Genomic DNA, 26,133 nt, shown 5'->3' with positions numbered 1-26,133 from the left:
TTAGCTTGTAGTAACATTATAGCCAGCAAGCCGAAAACCTGTCGGCATCAAGCTAACGTCGATCTAGCTATAAGTCAGGTGGTTTCACTTTCAGCCAGCCCGACAGAATACGCGCATGCCACTATGTCCATCATCCTCATTCCCAGGATGCTAGAAATGCTATATGCTGGAACTTGATAGGATGGCTGCGTTGACGGTTTTGTTTTGGAGTTTGGACGCTCATTATGTGACTCAGGTTAACGTTAAAACATGTCCTAACCGGTTCAGGACGACCTGGCACGCACACTCACAAATTCCTGTCCCGAATCATCATTTTCTGCTCTTCTCGGACGCACATACGGATTCATGCGCGGTTCCTGTCGAAACTTGCACCATTGCACATGAAAGACAAGGCGGATAGCTAAGCTCAATATTGATCAGTGCTTTCACATCTGTAAGATCAGTCCCAACGCTTTCCCAAAGGATTTTTCTTTCTTTCCAGAGGAGCAGGCAGGTCCACCCAGCCATTGGGATCGTTTATTTGAACAGATACCTGTTTTGGCTGTTATTCCGCAGCCTATTTTGCAGGAGGTAACGTTAGGTGGGATAAATACAGGTAGGGCTCATGGTTTGCCTCATCAATGCATATTTCCATGTCATACCTGACACGTTAGCAGATAACAGAAAATGAGTGCTCATTAACCATAGGAAATGAATTGCAGTTTCGAGTTACATTTGCAAGTGAAATAAATGTAACCTCTGCTGTAAATAAGAACAAGTGTCCAGTCATCTTGTGGCTATGATCTCATTGAGTTTTCCGGGAATCGAAAGCTAGCACTGGTAAATGACCCAGTTCCTTATGGTGTCACACTGTTGCATGGAGGCTTTGTTGCTTAATTTGGCTTTCCTCCATGCCTCTGTAGTCTTTATGGTCTTACTAACTGACTGACTGACTCAAAGGTTACAAAGCTACAAGTGGTGTCATTTGATTGTGCAGATTCCAGATAATGAGTCAGTACCTAAGGTGTGGCATTATTTATTATATATTTTGTTCATTTTAATCTGTCATGTTGATTCATGCAATACATTCACATTTACTCAAGTTCTGTTTTAACTAGGATGGAAATCTGTATCTGAGGCAGCAAAAGGGAGCCTACATGTATTCAGAAGAAACAGGATTCAAATAATCATTTACTATTGTTTTCTGTTACTTTGGTTTTGTATTGCCTCCAGCATCTGTAGAATATAGAAGCCAAGATAGGGCATGCTGAAGCCAAACTCTGTACTAATCTGTAGCTTTAGCTTACTGTCTAACTGACTGATCTGTTTTTTCTGCAGGTTGCTGTGTGACTTAATGAGTCTGGGCCAAGGAGTTCTCACCTGTATTGACACCCCCCCCCCTTCCTTCCCCCTCCCTCCCCACACACACACACACACCAAGGTCTGCTGATACACAGTCAAAACACACCCTGGGAAAACGGCTGCATGCACCTGACCTCCAACAGCCACACACCAGGATATAACCTCGACGTGCCTGTTGACTGGATGGCAAAGTGAACGGGATCTACTGCAGCTTTTATTGGCTGCTTCTTCCTTTTGAATCATAGATTGGCTGTTTATTGCAATACGTAAGCACAGGACATACAGTCAAGTGGATGGAAAACTGAATAGAATGTACCTTATATTGGCCAGCTTAATTGCAGCCCCAATGAAAGCCATGTGGAAGATCTTCTGTTAAAAGGAAAGTGGAACTTTCATCGGAGACTCAGGAATCAGTGGTCCAACTATTGCCCTCTGTATGGATGGGATTTTGTAAAGATATTTTTCCCATCTTCGCTTTTTGAACATGCAACTATTCATCCTAATCGTTTTTATGAAGACTCCTGCTTTCCTGCCTTCTCCCCCATTATTCACTACTTTTTTGTGTTGTCCTCCTGATCACCTTCCTATGTCTGTCTCTGGATACTGAACAAGGATGCTCTCTGATCAATCGAGCTGGATTTCTTTACACAGCGACTGATCAAGATAAACACCATGGAGACTTCATGTTCTGTTCTGCACATTTTAATATAGTCCAATTGTAATTTTTTATACTAAGATATTATTGAAATATACCGCCCATCCATCTAAAGAATGGTTCCTCAGAAATCAAACCTGCCTGTAATGGGAGGAGAAGGAGAGGAGGTGGTGGAGGAAGGAGAGGCCCTCAGCCTCCCAGAGAAGAAGAAACCGAGGGAGAATGGAGATGAGGAGGGCAGACGAGCACGGATCCCTCTGCGGCGCTGGGTAATGAACGGGGCGGTGATGTTCGGCCGGGAGTTCTGCTACGCCATGGAAACGGCCCTGGTGACACCAGTACTGCTTCAGATAGGTGAGGAGACAAGATGCAGACACAGAGCCAAACACACACACACACACACACTTTCACACATACGCAGATATAAAGGTGATATGATTGCTACTTTAGATAGGTACAGGTAAGGAGTTTCAACACACACATAGGCTGCACCTATATATTATTAGTGCTGGGTAATAGTGGAATGAGTCCAGAAGACCTGGATGCTACACTTGCGGTTCCTTCGTCTAAAAGTCAATGGGATTTTATGGGGATTTCAGTTAAATGCTTGAAATAAGGTCGGTAGTTAACAAAAGTTTATGAAACAGAACTTTGTGTTCAGCAAGATCACGATTTTCAGAAAACGTTTCAAACATAATAAAAGTGGTCCTCATTTGTGAAGGTTATCTTGCTGAACACTGTTTCATAAACTTTTGTTAACCACAGACCTTATTTCCTGCATTTAACCAAAGACTAGACTTGGGAACCGGAACAGACATGACTAGCTGAGTTGTCTGCGCTACTCTATAGACCAGGGGTGGGCAAATGGCGGCTGGAATTGCATTTATTTTATTTTTTTACAGTGCACCTGAATGCAACATGCAAGATACCCCGCTGAAAAGTGTCCAAATGTGCATGTCATTGTGGCCAATACTCCACTTCTGTTATAACATTTCAGAATATGGAATATCTTTCAATAATCTTTATGACTAAAAGGCTAAAAGTAATCCCATGTGTAAGAAATGACTGTTCTACATTGAAGTAAACATTTAAATAATTAACTCTTTGGTTTTGGATTTATTTAGCTTCAAGAGTGCATTTTTGTTTGTGTGACCCTCAACACAGGCCACTTACTGATACCTAATATGCTTAAATTAACCCACTCATATTCTGGTTTATTTCAAGAAAAACATTTTGGCTAGTGGAAATTCTAATTGGCTGGTAACCTTAAAATCTAGCAGCCATATTGGCAGGTGGTTAAAAAAGTTAATTTCAAGCCCTGCAGGGAGAGCAGGTGGTGACATAGGAGTGAGTGAGAAAAGGATCAAATATTGGTGGTTAACACCTTAACTGCCAACGACGAGTGTAGTCGTCAAACACAATCCAGCTGTTCACTGCCAGCGACGACTTGACTCGTCAAAAAAATGATTTTTTTTTTTTTGACCGTGGGATGTGCATCTAACCCTTTTACATCTCTTATATAATTATTGGAGCCACCGAACGTTTACAACCCATTCCACCGACCCACTAAGTGGCAACAGTGCTCTCCTGGCTAGAGGAAGGCAAGCATTTTTTTAACTTGTCACGCCATTCTCACCCCAGCCATTCTCATGAAAATGGATGGGGGAAAACGCTCTCGTTTTCGCGCTGATTGCTGGCGATGCGGGATTGCAAATTTACATAATACATTACAGGTGGAACACACTTTGAAACACGCAGCATAAATATGACCAGAATCGCTAAAGCTTCTCTCAACCAAAACTCCAAGAAGCGAGCGAGTCCATGCCGACTTCCTCAAACAGCGGCCGTGCAGACAGGCACAGGACAGCAGCAAAAGCACTGAGACTGTGACGGCCGCTGCAGCCAAGAAGAACGCCCACAGAGGGAGGAGTTGAAGCAACTCTCCCTCTCGCTCTCTCCCTCTCTCTCTCTCTCTCTCGCTCTCTCTCTCTCCCTCCCTCCCTCTCTCTCTCTCTCTCTCTCTCTCCCTCTCCCCCTCTCACTAGGATTAAACCTAGTGCGTCTCCCTCCCGAGAGGGAGGGAGAGAGAGAGAGAGGGAGGGAGAGCGAGAGGGAGGGAGAGAGAGAGAGAGAGAGAGAGAGAGGGAGGGAGAGCGAGAGGAAGGGAGAGAGAGAGAGAGAGAGCGAGAGAGGGAGAGAGAGAGAGAGAGAGCCAAAAATGAATGGTTAAAGTGACATTTCTATCGAATTTCACAAAAAGCCGTTTATCTCTGAATATTTTTTCTGACGCTAAAACCATGCTGTATTCAACTGCTAATGCTTACATAACTACTAACTCTACAAACTAACTCTTTTAGACAGAGAAAGTACACATTCTATTAGTACTTTTGAGATATTGTATGTTCACAAACTCCAAGCAGAAAATAATCCTCGGCTCTTGTAAAATGAGCCACAATCCTCAAAAAACGGCTTGGCAGAAGCTACCTACAGCAAGAAAAAAACGGCTGGCAGTCAATGTGTTAAGACTGAATAATTAATGACATCACAACTGTTAATTTAAAATGAGTTATTCCTCTAAACCTGCCTTCAAATGCCCACAATTTTCCGTGCCGGCACCGTTCGGGCCTCAGCCCTCAGCAAAATCTGGCCCTCTGGTAGCGAGGACATTTTTTTGTGGCCCTCTCTATCATCAAAGTTGCCCATCCCTGCTATAGACACTAGTGCCCACATAGGTGAATGCCACACACACGGAGGCACACCTGTCCACATGCAGATGGCTGGAGTTGTTCTGATTTAGCACTTCAAAGGCAGTAGAAAGTTACACTGGTAAGCTAACAAGTTCTTATGAGCTTAGCCACTGCTCCAAAGCTGTGTTTACTCTACTGCTTCTTTGTGTAGGACGGTGGACCTTCTATTTACACTAGCTGATATGCTATCTTTTGCAAAGTGTTGGTATGGCTAGTGTCTTGGAATACCCAGTGCCAGAGTTTGGTCTGATTGTGCTATCAGCATCCTGCTGCTGTCCCATTTTCTACAACTAAGTGTTGGGTTTAAGTAAATATGTAATAATGTAATTAGGGCTGGCCTCGAATATTTGGATATTCGAATATTCGTTCATAATGCTGACATTCAAATTTAAAAATTAATATTCAATATTCAATATTTTTTTCCTAGAATGAACCGAACCCAAACTAATCATCACTCCTCATGTCCCACAGGCCAATTAATTCATGGATATATAAGGAATTAATCCACTGACTATAAAGCATTATAAGGATTACTATGTAGCTTTAATATAACCAATAAATCAATCAATCAATCAATCATATAACAATCCAGTAGGGGTAATGCAACACTTAAGTCACTGTCTAGTAGTGCAATTACTAATTAGTCTGCAATTTTCACTGCAATTATATTAATTTAAAACAAAATTAATGAAAAGACTCATGTATTCCGGTGAATCACTTTATTACATTTTTGTCTGTTTTTTGTTTTTTCTGTGGTCATGATGACATCACAGCAGACATTCAAATATTCGTGGAAAACCTCAATAGAATATTCAAATTTGAAAAATTCGATTTGAGGACAGCCCTAAATGTCATCAACATTATCAAAAAGAGATGCCCATCTCTCTTAATCTAAGATGCAACAGAATTACAAGTCATTTAATAACAGTGGAATTGTGGAGCTAACCTGACTGTCACCAAAAACTGCAATACCCAAAACTCAATGCATTGCCCTGGTTGCATCAGTGTGTCATGTAGCCCGTGTGCCCAGCAGTGGCTAGCCGGTGGCTAGGCAGCTATCTGCAGCAGTGACTAGCCGGTGGCTAGGCAGCTATCTGCAGCAGTGGCTAGCCGGTGGCTAGGCAGCTATCTGCAGCAGTGACTAGCCGGTGGCTAGGCAGCTATCTGCAGCAGTGTCTAGCCAGTGGCTAGGCAGCTATCTGCAGCAGTGACTAGCCGGTGGCTAGGCAGCTATCTGCTAGGTTTGCCACCGTAGCAGAAATGGAACAAAGGCCTCTGCTCCTGGCTAGGTATGGCAAGAATGTCTAACACAGCACATTTTGATTTCACTGTTTTCCTCCCGTTTAGAATATTGCTGGAATTCAAAACCCATTCAGGTGGATTTTGAAACAACATACCTCATAAGCATCTCCATAGAAAATATGTTGTAACAGGCACTGAAATACTGTAGATTAACAGTTCATTAACTAATCAGAATCAGAATCACTTTTATTGCCACAGTATGCAAGTTACATACAAGGAATTTGTCTTAGTGTCTGTATGCAGCATAGCGGTCACATCAATATACAGAGAGAAGAAGTAGGAAAGCTAACTAAAGACAATCACAAAGTTGCAAGTGCAATCAAATCGAGTAAATCTATAGACATTATGTACATGAGTGGAGGAGTGTTCCGCGGATAATAAATATGAATTTACGTTGAATTTACATGAGATTTACAGACTAAGTTAAATAGGCGTTAAAGCAGCTACGAGCAAGATTTTCGATTGTTATTAAACAGTCTAAATTTAATATCGATGCATCACATCTTACCTCTAATAGTAGACGAGACCAACGCAGAGTAGTCTCGCTTGAACCCCGAGTTAATCTGCCAGTGTTAGTCTGTCTGTGGCCAGGGCAGATCAGGAAGTGAAATGAAACGGTTTGCAGCAGCCACTTCGGCCATAACCACAAAATAACTTCCAAAAAACCTGTTAGAATATAACGAGAGATGTTCGCGAGTGTAGCAAGCCCCTGCATGGCGTTCTCCTTGTTTATGGTCTGTTGCTAGGCAGAGCGAAACGGCAGAAGGCAGGCAGCTGGCGTGAACCGTTTCGTTTCACTTCCGGGTTTATCCGGCCGGCCGGTAGACAGATAGAGAGAGAGAGCCCCCTGGTGACGCGAGGTTAGACAGACACAGACTCTATAATCATCAAGAGAGCAATCTCAGATTCACACGGCTTTGGTCTCAGCTACTATTATAGGTAAGATGTGATGCATCAATATTGTAATTATACTGTTTAATAACAATCGAAAATCTTGCTCGTAGCTGCTTTAAATAGGCAGTGACTTTACATTAATTTACAGTCTGTTTTTTTTCTGTTTATTTTTATTTTTAGAGAACAATATACAAACAAGACAAACAGGCTCAGACACAGGAAAAGAAAGGAAAGAAAAGAAGAAAAAAAAACATACATCAACATTGCAACATGGCCCTATCAGCCGCATAAGGTGCTTATATGTGCTTATATATATTAAAAAAAAGTGCATGGGGTCCCGCTCAAAGGGTCCATGAGATACCAGCTGGGCGAGCCATCCGTCACCCCGAACCTCAATTAATGGTCATTCTTAACCTTGTGGAAGTAGGCCAAAAACGGGTCCCAGATAGTTGAGAACCTTCCAAGTGTGTTGGTTCTCAGGGACCTGAGTTTCTCCATCTGTACAACAGAGATCATGTCCATCAGCCACACCTGAAAAGAAGGTGAAGAGGAGGACTTCCATTCCTTCAGAATGAGTCTTTTGGCAACTGTTGTCCCCAATGTCAGAGATTGTTGCACAGCTGTAGGGAAGTTCAGTGAGGACTCTGAGCAACCGAAGATGGCGAGTTCTGCCTCCGGTTGTAGGGTTGTTTTGTAGGCTTTAGAGTACCAGTCAAATATTTTGGCCCAGAATCCTGTTAGTGAAGGGCAGAACCAGAAGGCATGAGATAATGTGCCATACCAGACGTTGATGTGTGGTGAGGATGGACTCAACGATGGAGGTGTAGAAGTGCACCATCGTGGCCTTTGACACTTTGAATTTATTCAGCTGCCGCACAAAGTACATCCTCTGCTGTGCCTTCTTGGTGAGAGCTCTGATGTTCAGCTCCCATTTTAGGTAATGCCTGAAGCGGAAGGACTCCACAGTGTTGACTGGGGAGTCACCCAGGGTGATGGGGGAAGGTGGGGCTGTGTTCCTCCTCCTGTAATCCACAATCATCTCCATTGTTTTTTGAGCATTTAACACCAGGTTGTTTTGACTGCACCAAGTCACCAGATGGTCAACTTCCTGTCTGTAATTCGACTCATCTCCGTCTGTGATGAGCCCTATGAGGGTGGTATCATCCGCGAACTTCAGGAGCTTGATGGACTGGTGACTGGAGGTGCAGCTGTTGAGTCTAATGGTCTAATGCAGTGACACTCATCTTGCGGCCCGCGGGCCACATGCGGCCGCGGAATTGCAATTTTTATTTTATTTTTATTTTTTACAGTGCACCTGAACGCAACATGCAAGATACCCGCTAAATAAGTTTCCAAATGTTCATATCATTCTGGCCAATACTGCACTTCTGTTATAGCATTTCAGTCTGGAGGAATATGGAATATCTTTCAATAATCTATGATTTAGCTCCTAAATTGTCAAATACCGCCATCTGCTTGCTACCCAGGCACTTATATGTATGTACTTAACCTAACTAACTTAACCCAACTAACTATCCGGTGTGCACAACATTGTCGGACTAAACTCCGGCTGACACCCCAAAAACCTACAATCCGCTACAGAAAAATGTATATTGTTTGTTTATTAATTTAATTTAATTTAATTTATTTGGCCTTCTATCATTTCACGAAAGTGGCCCCCGGCAAAGCAAGTTGAGTATCCCTGGTCTAATGGGTCTAGATGTGTCATATTCAGGTGCTGAATATTGATAGCAAGTACTGAATACAACTGATGATTAGGGATGCACACAATTAATCGAAACTCGATGAATTGCTGGTTAAGGATTTACTTGAGCAAAGAAAAATTAGTTGATCAAAACAAAAGATAAAAGCAACGTGCATTAAATGGTGTTTTCAAATCATTTTTCAATTATCCTCCAGATGGCGCAATGATATCACTGTAACAGACTGTTCAGCGTGTATGCAAGGCTCTGTGTTTGTCCCCTCAAGATTTGCCGTACAATAGGAAGTGGGGGACCTTGTTGTTGACCACAGAGCCGGTGTGTGCTTAGTGCTAACGCTAGGCGCTAACTGAGAATAAATGTGGAAACTAGGGCTGGGTCGGTTTGAAAATTTTAAAACCGGTTCGATATTGCCGTCTAAACCGGATCGAACCGGTATACCGATTTTTTTTGTAATTATTAAAGCAGGGCTCCCGAGTGTGGCCCATAACTGTCTGTAGTGCAACTTCAGTCCACCTGATAGCGATAATACACCTCTAAGCTGGTATTGTCAACCAGCAATGATACTGAATAAAAAGAAGCAGGACACCTGTGTAACAAACACACCCTGTATTTATTTCTCATAACTATTCAGCTCAACTTTTCTTCTAAACATCAAAATAATAAATGAAATAAGACTTCTGCCTATAGTGCAACTTGAGAAAAGGCTAATAAAAACACAAGCAGTGCAATCAGAATGGATTGGCTTACAGCTGAGCTGCCTTATAAACTTCAAAACTCACAAATTCACACAATATAGGGCCTAGGCATGGGTCGGTTTGAACATTTTGAAACCGGTTCGATATTCCCCAAAAAAACGTATCAAAGCGGCTGCAGTTGGTGGCGATAATGCACCTCTAAGCTGGTATGCTGCCAACCAGCACGAACACTGAATACAAATAAGCAGAACCTTTTAACTGTAACAACACACTGTTTTTATTTCTCATAACTATTCAGCTTAACTTTTCTTCAAACATCAACATAATAAACAAAATAAGACTTTTGCCTACTAGTGCAACTTGAGAAGAGGCTAATACAAACAATAGTGCAATCAGAATGGACTGGCAAAAAACTAATATATATATATATATATATATTTTTTAGGTTTTTTCGGTTCGCACGTGATCAAACCGGTTTGGGCTCGTACACCGAACCGAACCGGTAAAACCGGAAATCGACTCATGCCTAGTGGAAACGTGTTATAACATTTATAACATTTATAATATAATAAAAAAATAAACAATCTGCGTGGGTAAGTGAGCCCCTGCGGCCATGACGGGGATTCTGGGCAAATGTTGACATGTCTAAAAAGTTATGCCTCCACGTTTTTACGTGTTTCATAGCGTAGGCTATGCTATGCAATGCTGTGAGAAATATACAATAAGTTGCTGCTGCATAAATAAACGTTTTATTGAGGAAAAAACGCATTTGGTATGGTTTGGAAAATTTTGTATTTTTAATTACAATTAATCGATTGATTGATTGTTAACGTTACCAATGATCGAGTTTGGAATTTGCGGAAAATGTGCATCCCTACTGATGATTGATTGTAGATGTTTTTGGTACAGTACATTTGGACAGTACAGATTGGCCCGTGGAAAATATGTAGTAACGGGCAGTGAAATACTGTCGATTAACAGTTCATTATATGGGTCTGGATGTAAGGTTGTTGTTGTCCTGTATGTTTTAATGAGCCTAGATCTCAGGGTCACTGAATAGAGAGCCACAGGAATGTCATCGAAATCATCGATGCTAACAGTCCTGGTTCTTCACTGTTTTCGCCTATGGGAGTTTTGAATGGGTTTTTGGCACGATGCTTCTAATAATCTCTCTGGGCAACGCTGGCTTAATCAAACGCGAACCAGTAATTTAGTATTTTAGTAATATCATCTTCACACACAACTTGACACAAGGACCACTTTTATGAGTTTTGAAGCTTTTACGTGCCATTAAAAGGGCGGCTAGCTAGCAAACGGCTAAATGAGACTACACTGTTGAGTCGATGGAGATATATACGTCAATAACGTCACCACTTCAAAGGACGAACACGGAAATTCTCTTTCCCTCACCTGGTTCAGCCCGGGGTAATCAGTGCACACATCCAACAACAGTCCAGGTTGAGCGCTGACGTGACGTGGAAGCCTATGCGACAGTGTGTAGTTCTGGATTAGCTTAACTCGAGCTTTTTACTTCTAGGGTTCACATTTATGCTACAAAAATCATGAAAGTGGTCCTCGTGTGAAGATTATCCGACTGAACTCTGGTTCGCGTTTCATTAAGCCAGCGTTGCCCAGAGAGATTATTGGAAGCATCGCGGCAAAAACCCATTCAAAAATCCCATAGACAGAAACAGTGAAGAACCAGGAAGTCCGGGACTTCCGCGTTCTGACTACAAAAATACGTCATCCCTGCGGCTCTCTATTCACTGAGGATTTAGGGTTTACCAATCCCTGTAGCATATATCTGCTGTATCATCTGAAGAGAGAGAGAGAAAGACTATGATGGCATCGGCATGGTATGACTATGACTAAGTGGCCTGAAGTAGCTTGAGAGTACCTGAAGATTTTTCTAGTAGCGCGTTTTTAGTCATTTCAACAAGTAAATGTGTTTTGTTGAGAGAGATTAAAAGCAGCACAGAGTAGGCTATCAGGGCTGAGAACTGAAACGGCTATTCAGTAAAAACAAGTTTGTTGAGTCTGTTATGGCCATTTTTGATGGCTTTCCAATGTCCATTCGCCATAATACACAGGTAGGTTGGTTGGAGTGATCTTACGCAGACCAATGACATCAATGATGGATTGTCCAGAGTCCAGACAGTATATTGCAGTTTGTTGGTTGTTTATTGTAAAAGATGTCATACCATTTGTTTCGTGTTTGTTTCCAGTTTCTGTGGTCTGTCTGGTCTGTTGTGTGGTCTGTCTGGTCTGTTGTGTGGTCTGGTAAGAACTGTGTAAGCTCCACCTCACCTGTGCCTAATGATTTCCCTCCTGTTACCTGTGCTTTATATACACCTCTGTGATCCCATTACCGCCACCAAGTGTCTAAAAATAGTAGTGCAGGATAATCTATAGAAAATAATAGGACATGCCAACAACATACATAAATGGCTTCTACAGAGTCATTCATGTGCTGATATACGGTCTTTTCAGAGTGAAAGCGCACTCAGTACTCCACATAATAGTGTTTCATTGTGACTTTTCATCGACCGTTCTCACTATTATGTATAATGTAATGCTGATCACTTGGCTGATCACTTCTGACTATAAAAGCATCTGCCCCAGCGCGGGGCCGATGATCACGTGATCTGCGGACGTCTGCATTGCGGAGCCTCGCTCAACTATAATGAGACCTTTAGGCGGCGTTCACACCCAACGCACTTATTTGAGCTGCCAGCGCCTTTCTGCAATTCATTCTCTATGTAACAATGCGCTAAGCGCGCTCCTCTTTCAAGGAACGCATTTAAGCATTTTAAGCGCTGGTGGCGTCTAGTGCTTTTGGAGGAGCGCTGTGGGCATTTTAAGCTGAAAAAAGTTGAACCATTGGAGGAAAAGCGCACTGCTCGTCTTTTCACTCCTCCTACCTCTTCTCCCTGGGGGATCTTCAACCTCTGCTGCTCCCAGAATTGGCAATAATCTGGCTTTCATGTTCACAGTCAACAACGTCAAACAGACAAAACCAGCTGGCTACCATCCGTGTGATCATTGTGTCCTGAACTGTACTGCACGCGACTGCAGGGGGAAACAAAACAAAGCACACAAAAAAACGCACTGTGCGCTGTGTTTTGTGCACAATGGAAGCGCTCTCGACATGATTTCCAAAGCGTTCACACACCTCCTGTGTGAATGCCGCCTTACACTTGATTCATTGAACACAGTCAGGAGCCTCAGTAGCGGTCTGGCACCTCCTCCTCATGCTGGTCAGTGGTCACCGGCCTGGTCACACATTGCTGTGGGATGGCATTGAGTTTGGAGATGGTACCACAGTTTACTCCAAATAATGCTGCAACTTGCTTCTGGGGAACACAAACTTCAACCTGCCCTATAGCCAGTGTTGGGGGTAACTCATTACAAAAGTAACATATTACATGTAATATATTACTTTTAGCAGTAACTCAGTAATATAACTTATTACTTATAGGATTTCAGTACCGTAAATTCCGGACTATAAGGCGCACCGGTGTATAAGCCGCACCTGCAGAGTTGACTGTTTTTTACATATATAAGCCGCACCGGTCTATAAGCCGCGGGTGTTTTGATGTTTAATTACCATATGTAAGGCTTCGTGCACAGAGGGGATTGTCGGGAAAGAGATGGCTGTTTGGGGAAGCTCCCATTTATTAACATTTCAACAAAACAAAAGTCAGGTCACTAATCCCCAGACAAAATCACACATTGTGAGATGCTTAAAAATCACCATCGGCGGGAGCTTTACTCCAGATGCTGTGCAGCCAAGAACACAAGTGAAATTCGTTCTCTCGTGACCTGTGGTTCTCAACGTGATGGACGATTCACCTTTCTTGTTAACAGTCCTAGTGAGAGGCAGGTCGAACGTCAAAGGCACTTCATCCATATTTATGATCTGCTCCGGTCCGATGGAATATTCCTTGATCTTTCTTTGTGTGAATTCGCCGAAGTTTGTAATTTTCTCCTGGTAGTCGGGAGGGAGTTGCTGACACAGTCGTCCGCGCCCTGACGGACAGTCCCTTTCGTCTCGGGTTTGTGCATGATCCTTTGCTGCTGCTGCTGTTGTTGTTCCTGTCTCGCTACTGTCTCAGACATGGCTTTCAGGCTCAATCGCCGCCATCGTCGTAACACAGCCAGTTCTCCATCTTTTGAAGCATGATGTTAGATTACAACGAGCTAGTTGTGTGGCTTAGCCTTCCAAAATGTTGCTGTTAGTTTTTTAGAATGTAATACATAGAATTGGGAATGTTACATTCAATTTCATTCAGACTGTCTTTCAGGCTCAATCGCTGCCTTTTTCCCCCCGGAGCGAGGGAGGAGGGAGGGTGTTTTACCGTAGTGGCTGAGAGAGAGTAGTGGCACAGTGCTCCAATCAGGTCGCGAGGCACATTTTTTGCAACATCATCCAATCAGGGTCTCGCTCTCATAATGTCTGTCTTGCTCTCGTTCTGCCTCATACCAACATCCATAGATTTTGGAGGTTCCCGAGTGGCCGTTTGCTGGAAAAATCCATAGATAAGCCGCACCGTTATATAAGCCGCAGGGGGCAAAAAAGCCCAAAAAACGGGAAAAAAGCCGCGGCTTATAGTCCGGAATTTACGGTAATATTATACCAGTTACTTTGTCAAGTAACTCAATTTACAAATTGAGTTACATTTAATAAATCAAAGCACATATTTAAAAAAGATACAATCATTTCCTAATCAAACTATGTGTTTTTATGTAAATAACCACTATAGATGACAATAACAAAGGAAAAGAATAACATTTAGAATTTTGAATTGTTTACACTGACTTCAAGGCAGTTGAAATTATTTTTCGGGATGTTCTGGGGCACTGATGTCATTCTGCTGCTGCTGTTGTTTTGGTGAAAGTAATGCAAAAGTAGTGTAATAAGTAATCTACACAGAAAGTAATATTGTAAAGTAACTTATTACTTTCAAATGAAAGTAACTAGTAATATGTAGTATATTACATTTTGAAAGTATCCAGATTGGATAACCGTGGCATGTTGGGAGCACACATCAAATGACCACTTTGGCCAATCAGGTGTCCGATTGAAGACTTGTGGGATCAGCTTGGGCGTGCTGTACATGCTACACGGACCAACACAACTACGTCGGCTGACCTGCGACAAATCCTGGTTGAGGAATGGAATTCCGCGTGAAACGCATGACCAGCATAACATTGCCAATATGTCTCGTTTGGTCCTTGATACTGATATAGTTCAATCATCCAAATCCAAACAACTCAAAACCAGAGCCAGATTAACACCCCCAGGGGCCCCGGGGCACTGAAGCTCCCAGGGGCCCCCCTACCCATCGTCCGGATGTTTGGATGTTTTTTCGCCATATTTAGAGGAATATCAAATTTTAAATTAACATTAGTATTATACTGTTATGTTATTATTCCGTTGCTGAGATTCAGTTTCTCACTCACTCATAGGCGATTCTAGGCTTTGCAAAGAGGTAGCACCAGCAGGATAAAGATAGTAGTCTGACTGGGGGCTTTCTATGTCTATGTCTGGGGGCTTTCTTTGTCCAGGGGGGGCTGTGCCCCCCCTGGACAAAGAAATTTTGTACATTTTAAAGTAAAATGCATGAATCTGATGCACTCTGAGAGCAAAAGGAAGAGGCTAATCTTCACATTAATATCCTCTTCACTGTGCTGTGGCTTTACAATGATGAAAAAATAATTGACATTACATTTCCAATACAAAACAGCAGAGGGTGCCGCAGCACCACAAGCACCCCCACTTCCCGCGCCCCTGGTCACCACTTGCCCACAGGCATCCAATGAGACTAAATCATCAGACTTAATCTTCTTGGAAACACATTTTATTTTGTCCTGATTGGTCTTAGATTTGTGTCATAGTTCTGTGGAGCCCAACATGAGCCCGACAAAAAAAAAAAAAAAATTTTGGAGGGCCCCTTCACCCCGAGGGCCCCGGTGCACCTGCCCCGGTTGCCCTATGGTTAATCCGGCCTTGCTCAAAACCACAGTCAAATTAGACCAATTGTCCAATTACTTTTGGTCCTAATTTGTCATTTTTGTCGTCGGCAATACTGGCATTATCAGCCCACAATTGCAGGATGCTTACAAATGAGACGGTAAGATACAATACCGAGGATCTAGTAACAGCAGAGATGTGAGCATCATGATCCAAACACAAGTTTCCAAACTTTTTGTGGTGAGTTTATATTGAAACATATTCCCCAAATATTACGAGTGCCTGAAGAAAAATAAACACATTTGGAAAAGTCTGCTATCCCATTAACATCCAGTGTTGCAACAGTTTGCTACAATATCAGCTTTAGACACATTAACATGTGAAGCCTGGTTGAAGTACTACTAGTTGTTGAAACATTACCAGTGTGTTTATCAGTGTTGGGCAAGTTACTTTCAAAATGTAATATACTACATATTACTAGTTACATTCATTTGAAAGTAATTTGAAAGTTACTTTACAATATTACTTTTTGTGTAGAGTAACTTGTTACTTATAACACTACTTTTGCATTACTTTTACAAAAATAACAGCAGCAGCAGAATGACATCGCTGCCCCAGAACCATCCCGAAAAATAATTTAAACCGTCTTCAAGTCAGTGTAAACAATCCAAAATTCTAAATTGTATTCTTTTCCTTTGTTATTGTCATCTATAGTGGGGGGGTTTTGCATAAAAACACACCGTTTGATTAGGAAATGATTGTATCTTTATTTAAATATGTGCTTTGATTAAAAAAAGTAACTCAATTTGTAACTTGAGTTACTTGACAAAGTAACTGGTATAATATTACTGAAATCCTATAAGTAATAAGTTATATTACTGAGTTACTTCTAAAAGTAATATATTACATGTAATATGTTACTTTTGTAATGAGTTACCCCCAACACTGGTGTTTATATACAGGGTTGATTTGGCTACAATCTCTTTGGGATTGTCAGGCAGCACAGTAGATTTTAAATATGATTAGATATGATTTTGGACCATGAGGTAATACACTTTTAAACATGGGTGGACTAGTGGGAATGGAACTCGTTACTCTGGCAGTGTTGGAGCTGGAGGACCAGGGGCCAGTTGCACAAAACACCTTGAGTTAAGATTTTCCTTAAAGGCCGAGTTCAGGTTTCCTTAAAATAAACTCGGTTGCACAAAACATGCTTAAGTCTTCTCGTTAATGTTAAACCTTTTTAAGGAAAGCTTAAGGACAAGACTTAAGGGTGTTTTGTGCAACAGATGTTATCTTAAGGAAGACTTAACTTGGACTTTAAGGAAAATCTTAACTCAAGGGCCCCTATCTTCCGACAGGCGCTGTCCCCTAATAGCGTTTGCGCACCTGTTTGCGCGTGCCTTAAGGCACGGAAGATAGCACTCCGCCTTGCGCCGTCCGCCAGGTGTTCTCCCGAGTTTTGCTCCCCCGCCCAGCATAAAAAAAAAGCATCCCTACCTCACAGGAGCATACTTGTAATGATTTATATAGAAATGTAGCTGTTTAAACGTGATATTATTGTCTGGTAGACGTGACCTCCATGATTGCTAAGTTAAAACAGCCCCGAATTATGTCGGGGATGCAATTCTCTGCGCCCCAAAATGCCTGCGCAAACGGGATTTGGGCGGTCTTAACTACCAGAATTATTGACAGGCGTGGCCAGGCAAGGCTGGGCATTACGTCAATCAAAACCAATCAGATTCCCGTCTTGCAATGTCTGTTTGCGCGAGGCATGCAATATGCTGTAATTCTCTCCATGTTTAATAGAGTGTACTCACTCGTGCGAGGACAGAGGGAGCTTATTGACAGATCGTCTGTGGTGCCAACGACCCTTCGGGTTATGAAGGTAAATAGCCTATGTCCATAGTCCAACACGTTTTCTCAATTAATTTCCCTCTTTGCGATGTGATAAAAGTTTCTCAGTGAGTTATAGTTGATTGCCTCACTGAATTATCTGCTAATGCCCAATTTTAGCAGCATAACTTGATGTCTTGGCGTGGCAAGGCTGTGCGTAATGACATATCCAAACGGAATTCCACTTTCCACTGCGCAAATACCTCCGTGCAGCGAACCCAGCGCAGAGAGGTATTTGCGCGTAAGAGGTCCTTTTCAAAGCTCTTAGCGCAAAGTAATTGCGTGCTGCTGACGATAGCATAATGCCATCTATCACCACATTTTAGCGCTGAAACGCCTGCTTTGACTTGTGGCAGCCAATGCCCAGTACAATTATCACAGGCATGGGCTTGTGTCCGCCCCCAATTTGCATTGCGCTACATTGCGCTGCATTGCGTTAAACGAGCGCAAACGCTAAATTAGCGCTTTTTGGAAGATAGAGGCCAAGGTGTTTTGTGCAACCGGCCCCAGGCTTTTACTGTAGTTGGATATTTTATTGAATGCAGATGCAGAATTGCATCAGCTTGTGTTCTCTAGGTGAGGGGATAACAGCGCTGTTCAGCTGAGTGTTTGAGCTTTTTCAAACAGTGCTTGATGAATAACTTGAAGACAAACAGTGACATTGTGCTGTCCTGTTTGTTTACCGGTAGTTATATGTGGAGTGACACGACACAGCCAAATCTATTACACACAGCCACAATTGATTGACGCTCAAATGCGATGCTCCAGTCTGAACAAAAATAATGTCCTCACAATTAAAATGTCGGCTTCCACAAAGTAGCTTTATGACATATGAACTTGAGTATGAGCATTGTTTAGCTTTGACTTACCGTACCTTCCAGTACTAACCTACCTAACGTCTTCAGTCAGTGTTTTGCGACTCCTATTGTGGGCTGCTTGACAAAAGACAGAGAGTGACAATGCGAGGGATAGATGGAATAGACATTTTTCTTGTTAGCAGAAACTCATTTAATGTGAGAGGGAAGGCAGGAGCAAGGCAGCACTGCTAACATGTTGTTCCCGTGAGAACCGGCCAGCGCAGCCGGCCAGCTGACTGCATTCTAGTCCATGAGAAGTTTCCATTGGAAACTATAAACAGCTCAACATCATGAATAAAATCCACCTTATGAACCATGGAAAATCAGAATATTGGCATCATGCAGGGGGGGGAGAAGATAAACAAAAAAAGACTATTCATAATGTTAATAGATTTTTCAGTGTTGGTCACAGCTTTTGTATCTTCCTATTATAAGGTTTTTTTTTAAATTGCAAACTCACGCATATTGCCACAAGAATTCTTTTAGTTCATTATTACAACTATTCCATGATTTGACGACTTTAATTGTCACACATCTAGTTTTCACATTCGCCCCCCCCCCCCCCCTTCAAACATAATTTCCCCTGGATGGATACTTGCACTCCTTCATTGAAAACAGCTTTTGGATGCCACCAGGAAGTGTTCTTTCTTTAGCTCTAAACATTATTTGTAGAGTTTTAAGGTCGACTAGGTTCCTAAATGTTAAAGCATGACTTTGTAAACAATGAGTTGATTGGGTGATAATAATCAGACTTATTGACAATTCTTATGGCTCTTTTTTGCAGTATAAATATAGGATTTGTGCTAGTTTCCAGAAGTGTTTCGCCATACACTGATTGCATACTGTACATAGTACATCTGTATGGAACTATGAGTGAGCCGTATAGAATAAATAGTGAGTTATAATTCAAGAGTGGTTTTGTGTAGTATTGTAATGGATTTTTAGACCGTTTTGATTTAAAGCAGGACTAACCCCCAAAACACTTTTTCTCAGCTTATAACCAATGGCTTTTGGGGTGGTGTGTGAAGGATTCTGGTCAAAATCTCCACATTTGATACTTTGTTACAATTGTACAAAGTGTATCATTTTCAGCGGCAAAAGTGCCCTCTATGGGTTCAAACCTGCTTTTTTTTGCCCTCCAAAATACCCAAAATGTGTGTCTGTTACGTCATGGCCAACTCCCCCCTTTCCCACTCATGTGAAAAAAATAATAATCATGTGATGATCATGAGCTAACGCCAGAGCCATATTAGAAGACTTACAACATCTCCATTCACTCCAATGGACCGGTTTTTAGCAAGGATTAAGCAGGGCTGTCCGTTTGTGATGTACTTTTGAAAGGGTCAGACGTTTAAAGAATCAAATTGTAGCTATATTTTATGCATTAAATGTAGCGCGAGCCCTTCCTGGGTGCTGGGATAACGCAAGGCATTGTGGGTAATCAGGTAGTGTGGCTAATGCTAGCGGCTAACGTTGGTTTTGTTACATGGCAGTAAAACACTACTGAATGACCAAATTGATATAACTTTTAACCATTTCGAGTAACGTTGTTTCCATATGGACCACCAGCGTGCGTTAGTTGTTTATACTCTGATATAACGTTTTTCCTCTATGCGGAGGAAAAGTGTCATGGCGTCGTTTATAATTCCAATCTGAACACAACCAAAGAGTATAGTGAGACAAGAGGAGACGTTCTGCTTCTTTCCTTGTTTTTTTAAATCAAGCAGAATACCGTTTTGCCAGAAATCTGCGGGGGGTTAGTTCCCCTTTAAAAATCCAGTACAAAGATGATTCATTGTACATTACATTACATTACATTACATTACATTACGTCATTTGGCAGACGCTTTTATCCAAAGCGACTTACAATAACACATTTTTGTCAGCAATAGAGCAATCTACTATGGAGCACAGTCTGTGATAACTACAACTTCTGAAGGAACAGTGGTACAAGTTTAGGTTAGTGGTACAAGTTAAGGTTATTTTTTTTATTTATTTTTTATTTATTTATTTATTTTTTTGGGTGAAAGAGAGAACGAAGTTAGATCAAGAAGGGCCCAGATGGAGCCTGAAAAGGTGCGTCTTTAGTCTTTTCCGAAAGATCGGCAGTGATTCAGCCGTCCTGACCGAAGGTGGAAGCTCGTTCCACCATTGAGGTGCCAGGGACGAGAAGAGTCGAGATCGGGATGAGCGACTTTTGAGCCCCCGTAGCGAAGGGGGGGCGAGGCGACCTGCACTGGTGGAGGAGCGAAGGGAGCGCTGAGAGGTTTGGAACCTGACCATAGATTGCAGGTACAGGGGAGCTGACTGGTGTACTGCCCGGTAGGCCAGTACCAGTGTCTTGAATTTGATGCGGGCCGAGATGGGAAGCCAGTGGAGCTCCTGGAAGAGGGGAGTGACGTGAGAGAATTTGGGTTGGTTGAATACGAGACGGGCTGCAGCGTTCTGAATGAGCTGAAGCGGTCGGATGTCGGTGGCAGGTAGGCCGGCCAGGAGCACGTTGCAGTAGTCCAGGCGGGAGGAGACAAGAGACTGGACCAGGAGTTGAGTCGCTTCTCTTGTGAGAAAGGGACGGATTTTGCGGATGTTGTAGAGAGAGAACCTACAATTGAGAGAGAACCTACAATTGCAATTGTAAAATTGCAAGGGTATAAATGGGCACTCATGTAAGACGAGTGTTTCCCAATTTCAGTGCATGCTGAAGCTGTGTTCTATGTTTTGAACAGGGCCAACTGGAGGTGATTTCACAACTTCCCTGGCCCTTTCTGTGCTGCTGTAACAGGCCTCCTGATCATCTGACATTCCTGTTGCCATAAACTAGAGGAAGCTACTGAAGAGTAGTGTTTCTTCACGTATGTGTTTCTAAACTGTAGAAAAACATTCAGCGTCTGTGGCAAGACGTTTAATCAATAGTCAATTGGAGAATGACAACTTTTCTTCAGTAAATCAAAATGGTTAGCAAATCAATATTTGACTAATTCCTACTTTTATTGTCTGGTAAGGAAAATGGTACTCTAAAGCCTTTCCCCAGAGTGCATCAGCTCAAACTGTCCTGTCCTCTGACAGTTTGACCAGGGGCCAGGCCTGTCGATGTCCTGTCCTCTGACAGTTTGACCAGGGGCCAGGCCAGTCGATGTCCTGTCCTCTGACAGTTTGACCAGGGGCCAGGGCTGTCCTGTCCTGTGACAGTTTGACCAGGGGCCAGGCCAGTCGATGTCCTGTCCTCTGACAGTTTGACCAGGGGCCAGGGCTGTCCTGTCCTGTCCTCTGACAGTTTGACCAGGGGCCAGGCCAGTCGATGTCCTGTCCTCTGACAGTTTGACCAGGGGCCAGGCCAGTCGATGTCCTGTCCTCTGACAGTTTGACCAGGGGCCAGAGCAGTCCATAATGACATTGGCCTTAGGGCTTAGTGGGAGAACATTGACTTGATAGACAGAGCAGTGACAGACTGGGGTTAAATATTTCTCAACCCATGACCCACATTTGTGAAATGTAGTTGAATCATGAGCCCCAGTCAAACAAAAACAGATTGTTACACTGGGAATCACCAGAATGGAATGTCTTTTTTCCCCTGACTTTACTATCAGTGGTAGGCAGACATGTAGCCAAAGCAAGTGGAAGCTGTTTGTATTTTAAAAGACTATATTATGTCACTGACTTTTTGCATAAATATTCTCAGCCCAGGACACAAATTAAAGATCTACTAACCCTAAAGTTTTCCATTAGGACCCAGTCTTGCGCAGACCAAACATTCATATTTTGGGTCCCAAGTCCCAACACAGAGCAATTTCTTTTTTTCCATCTTTGGTAGAGGGGGAGGCAGGCAGGATCTTGTCATCTTCAGGTTGTAATTTTCATAATATCTAGCCCAGTGGTTCTCAAATGGGGTCCGCGGACCCCCAGGGGTCCGTGGCACTTTGCCAGGGGGTCCGCGAAAAGTTTTCAGGTACCGTAATTTTTTTTTTTTTTTTTTTTTAATTAAAAAAAAAATGCTACATGTTACTTATTCCTTCTCAAACTACTTCCTACATGGTGCTAGTCTATCAAAATATCTTGGCTGTCATTGATTGTGTTGCATAGTGGTTTTCTGGATTGTTGACAAATTGTGATATTGTAAGTCGCTTTGGACAAAACAAAAGCGTCTGCTAAATGACGTAATGTAAATGTAATGTAATAAAAAAATATATATATATTTTTTTTTTGCAAAATCTTCATAGTTCAACGAAAATAGTTTATGCTTTAAATCTAAAATGGTTCATTGATTACATTCTAATAACAAACCTCTCTCGTAACGGGACAAGCCCCGTCTTTTATTGTCACACGAACACCACAACACATGCATGCGGCCACAACACACTCATGCTGACAGTGGCCGGTGAAAAGTGTCCTCTGCATTTAACCCATCCAGGCATGTCCTTTCCTCCGGGGGGCAGGCCAGGAGCAGTGGTCGCTTTCTCGTACAGCGCCCGGGGACCAACTTCGGATGTTGTCGTCACTGGTTGGATGACGATGACGATCTGATCTTCTGCATGTTTTTAGTGGGGGGGGTTATATACGGAGGAAAGTTTATGCTTTAAATCTAAAATGGTTCATTGATTACATTCTAATAACAAACCTATCAAATTAAAAGTCAAGCACGTTACCGTGGAAACAATTAAGCTTAGCCCAAAATCACAAATCAGAATGAGGGGGTCCCCGGTATATTTTCTATCTTGTAAGGGGTCCTTGGCTGAAAAACATTTGAGAACCTCTGATCTAGCCCCTAAGCCTGTAGTGACAAGTCCACTCTCTGTTCACACACAAACTCCTGTCACATAGCAATCAAAGCATTTCCACTGTGGATAACCTGGTCAGTGAGCCAGAGTGCTCAGGCATAATAGCATGTTTGGCATGATTGTAACTGAAAAGACTCCAACAGCCAACTTTGTTGTTTTAGTGTAGAGACTGAGGAGGGAAGCACTGTAAACCATCAACTAAATTCCATCCCTGTGACAGAGGAATGTGGAATGTTCCAGAGATACAAGGTAGGACAGAACGATACAGAACATTTTAAATATACAGATTATATACAGGATCTCATCTCACTGACTTTGACCGTGGTATGGCTGTTGGTTCTAGTAGACCCAGACGGGCTGGTTTGAGTATTTCTGAAACTGCTGATCTCCTGGGATTTTCATGCATAACAGTCTCTAGAGTTTACACAGAAGAATGGTGTGAACAACCCAAAATATCCAGTGAGCAGCATTTCTGCAGACAGAAACGCCTTGTTGATGAGAGAGAGAGGTCAGAGGAGAAATGGCCAGATTGGTTGGAGCTGATCGAAAGGCTTCAGAAACTCAAATAGCCTCTTTACAACTGTGGTGAGCAGAAAAGCATCTCAGAATACAACTCGTCCAACCTTGAGGCCGATTTCACTTTGGTTGACACTGAGCTGAAAGCTGCTACCTACCAAGTATTAGTTAAGTATTTAGTATAGTATGGTGTTCCTAATAAAGTGCTCGGTGAGTGTATGTAGGACTACATCTGTACTGTATACGCCTGTGCTAGCGGAAGGAAACTAGCAGAAACAGAACCTGGAAATATAAGTAACCTGGCCAATATTATAAAATTTCACGTTCTGGACCATATTTGTTTTAGATATAAACATTCTCTGAGAAAGCCGGGCATTTGGACAGCAACGTCAATTAACATCACTGGTCAATATTGCATATACGTTTGACAAAATAAAATAAAAAAATATAGGAAAACAGGTTATACTGGGCAAGTTGGCACGCGTACTATAAATAGCTAAATTATTTTGGTTTCTTGCCCTGCTTTCAGAACAGTATTACACCAGTTAACACCACTGATGCATGTCCCAGCGCATGCTGAAGTATGTATTTGTAACATAGAGTCCTGGCTTCCCTGACCAGTGACACTTAGGAATAGACTAGGTGACAACCAGGTATAGACTGGTGACAAGCTGGAGAGGCAGTAGACGGTCGGAGAGACGGCATCCGGTACGGGATGGGTTTAGCACCCCAGCCTGGCTCTCTCGTGAGGGAGAAATCCACAAATGCTACGGATTAGCCTCCCAAAAATCTGTGTAAATATCGGCGCGGCCTGGGGTCCTTCAGGCTAGAGCGAGGTGCTCGGCGCAGCCGAATGACGTGCAACGCACAGGCCTTCTTGAGGCATCCTATCTGCCTCTGGATGCCTTTGCCCCGGGAGGGCCTGGTGAGACGAAGGGAGACAACCCGTAGCGCCGTAGAGCCTCCATGCACCGAAGGGTCTCGCAATGCTGCGATGTAGCACTAGCTCTATTGCAGCGGATTGGGCGTGATCGGCCCTTCCACGGGCAACGTTGCAGACAGAGTAGGAGGGCTGATCCGTGAGCGGCTGCTTCTGGGACGCGGGTCGGGGTCTTAATCGGCCTCGGCTGGGTCTACTGGGCGAGGGTGTATGATGTTCGACAGACCCGAAACACCTCACGACCCCAGTTAACATCACTGATGACGCGTCCCAGCGCATGCTGAAGTATGTATTTGTAACAACACTCTGACTGGTTTCTCGGTCCTTTCCTGGCTCTAATCGGACCATCTGTCTGCATGTTGTGTTTCAGGTCTTCCAGAGCAGTATTACAGTTTAACCTGGTTCCTCAGTCCTATCCTGGGTCTGGTCTTCACTCCAGTGCTTGGCTCAGCCAGTGACCGCTGTACTCTTCCCTGGGGCAGGAGAAGACCGTTCATCCTGGCCCTGTGTGTGGGCGTGCTTCTGGGAGTGGCACTGTTTTTAAATGGCTCGCTAATAGGTGAACACACTGGATGGGATGTCATATTATTGGTGAGGGAATATTGTATGTCTTCTTTTACTGTGCAAGCACACATGTTTTACATCTGTCATGGTGCTGTTCTAGGCCTGTCCGTTGGCGACACCCCCGGCAGCCAGCCAATTGGCATCGTCCTTACTGTGATAGGCGTTGTGGTGCTGGACTTTTCTGCCGACGCCTCTGAGGGACCAATCAGAGCTTACCTTCTAGATGTTGCTGACACCGATGAGCAAGATATGGCTCTAAATATTCACGCCTTCTCTGCTGGTAACACGCGCGTGTGTGTGTGCACACACAAACACACACACACACGCACACACACGCACACGCACACACACACACACACACACACACACACACACACACACACACACACACACACATATTTAAATTATTTATTTACAGGTATGTGCACATAAATACAGAGTACAAAAGAACATAAACACTAATAATGCAGTCAGATGCTGGGAGACAGTTAGTTACAAAAGTGCCTAGTTGGTGAGTACAGTAATGCGTACCCAAAAAAAAGGAACACCACACAGGGTGTGTGGCAGTGGCAAGTTGACAAATTTCGCAATTTTCTTAGGACACATGCCAGGGCACAAAGGCCATTGCTCTATTTCTGAAATGTGTGTTAAAATGAGCTAATGACACATCCTTTGCATAGGACAGGCTACATTAAACTGAGACCACTGATGCTTTTAAAGCAACTGACAGTAGCAGGCTGGTAGCAGGGCACTGCCAAGGTGGCCTTAGAGATCTGAGGGCATCACGGCCAGAGGGAGGGGCAACAGCGGCCATGGTCTCTGTGTAATTCCCACCCTGCACACGCAGGAACGCACACACAGACACACACACACACACACACACACACACACACACACACACACAGATCATACACTCACTCACACTCCTTTAGACATGTCTGACATGACCCTCTACTCAGTAGTGCAGGGATACTCAACTTGTTTTGCCCGGGGGCCACTTTTGTGAAATGATAGAAGGCCAGGGGCCAGTTAATAAACAAACAATATACATTTTTCTGTAGCCGATTGTAGGTTTTTGGGTGTCAGCCGGAGTTTAGTCTGACAATGTTGTGCACACCGGATAGTTAGTTAAGGTTAAGTTAGTTAGGTTAAGTACATACATAAGTGCCAGGGTAGCGAGCAGACGGCGGTATTGGATTTAGCTGGAGCTCAGTCAAACTTTACTTCACGTTAGTTTTTATTGTGAATTAGAT

At 43.1% G+C, this 26,133-nt stretch overlaps 1 protein-coding gene across 1 annotated transcript in view; it reads left to right on the top strand.

Annotated features, from left to right (window-relative positions):
• Positions 1-2,112: 2,112 nt before the first annotated feature.
• LOC310787894 (solute carrier family 45 member 4-like) overlaps positions 2,113-26,133 on the top strand; it is a gene marked incomplete at its 5' end in the record, with an annotated part of 33,634 nt that continues 9,613 nt past the window's right edge. The window contains 3 exons of the mRNA XM_083649348.1: positions 2,113-2,350; positions 24,687-24,875; positions 24,981-25,160. Coding sequence (XP_083505474.1) covers positions 2,113-2,350; positions 24,687-24,875; positions 24,981-25,160 — 607 coding nt within the window. The remainder of the gene's footprint in view (positions 2,351-24,686; positions 24,876-24,980; positions 25,161-26,133) is intronic.

The sequence above is a fragment of the Poromitra crassiceps genome, assembly GCF_964638095.1.
Source record: "Poromitra crassiceps genome assembly, chromosome: 1".
Lineage (NCBI taxonomy): Eukaryota > Metazoa > Chordata > Actinopteri > Beryciformes > Melamphaidae > Poromitra > Poromitra crassiceps.
The sequence above is the reverse complement of the archived record's forward strand: the minus strand, read 5'-3'. Positions and strand labels throughout refer to the sequence as shown.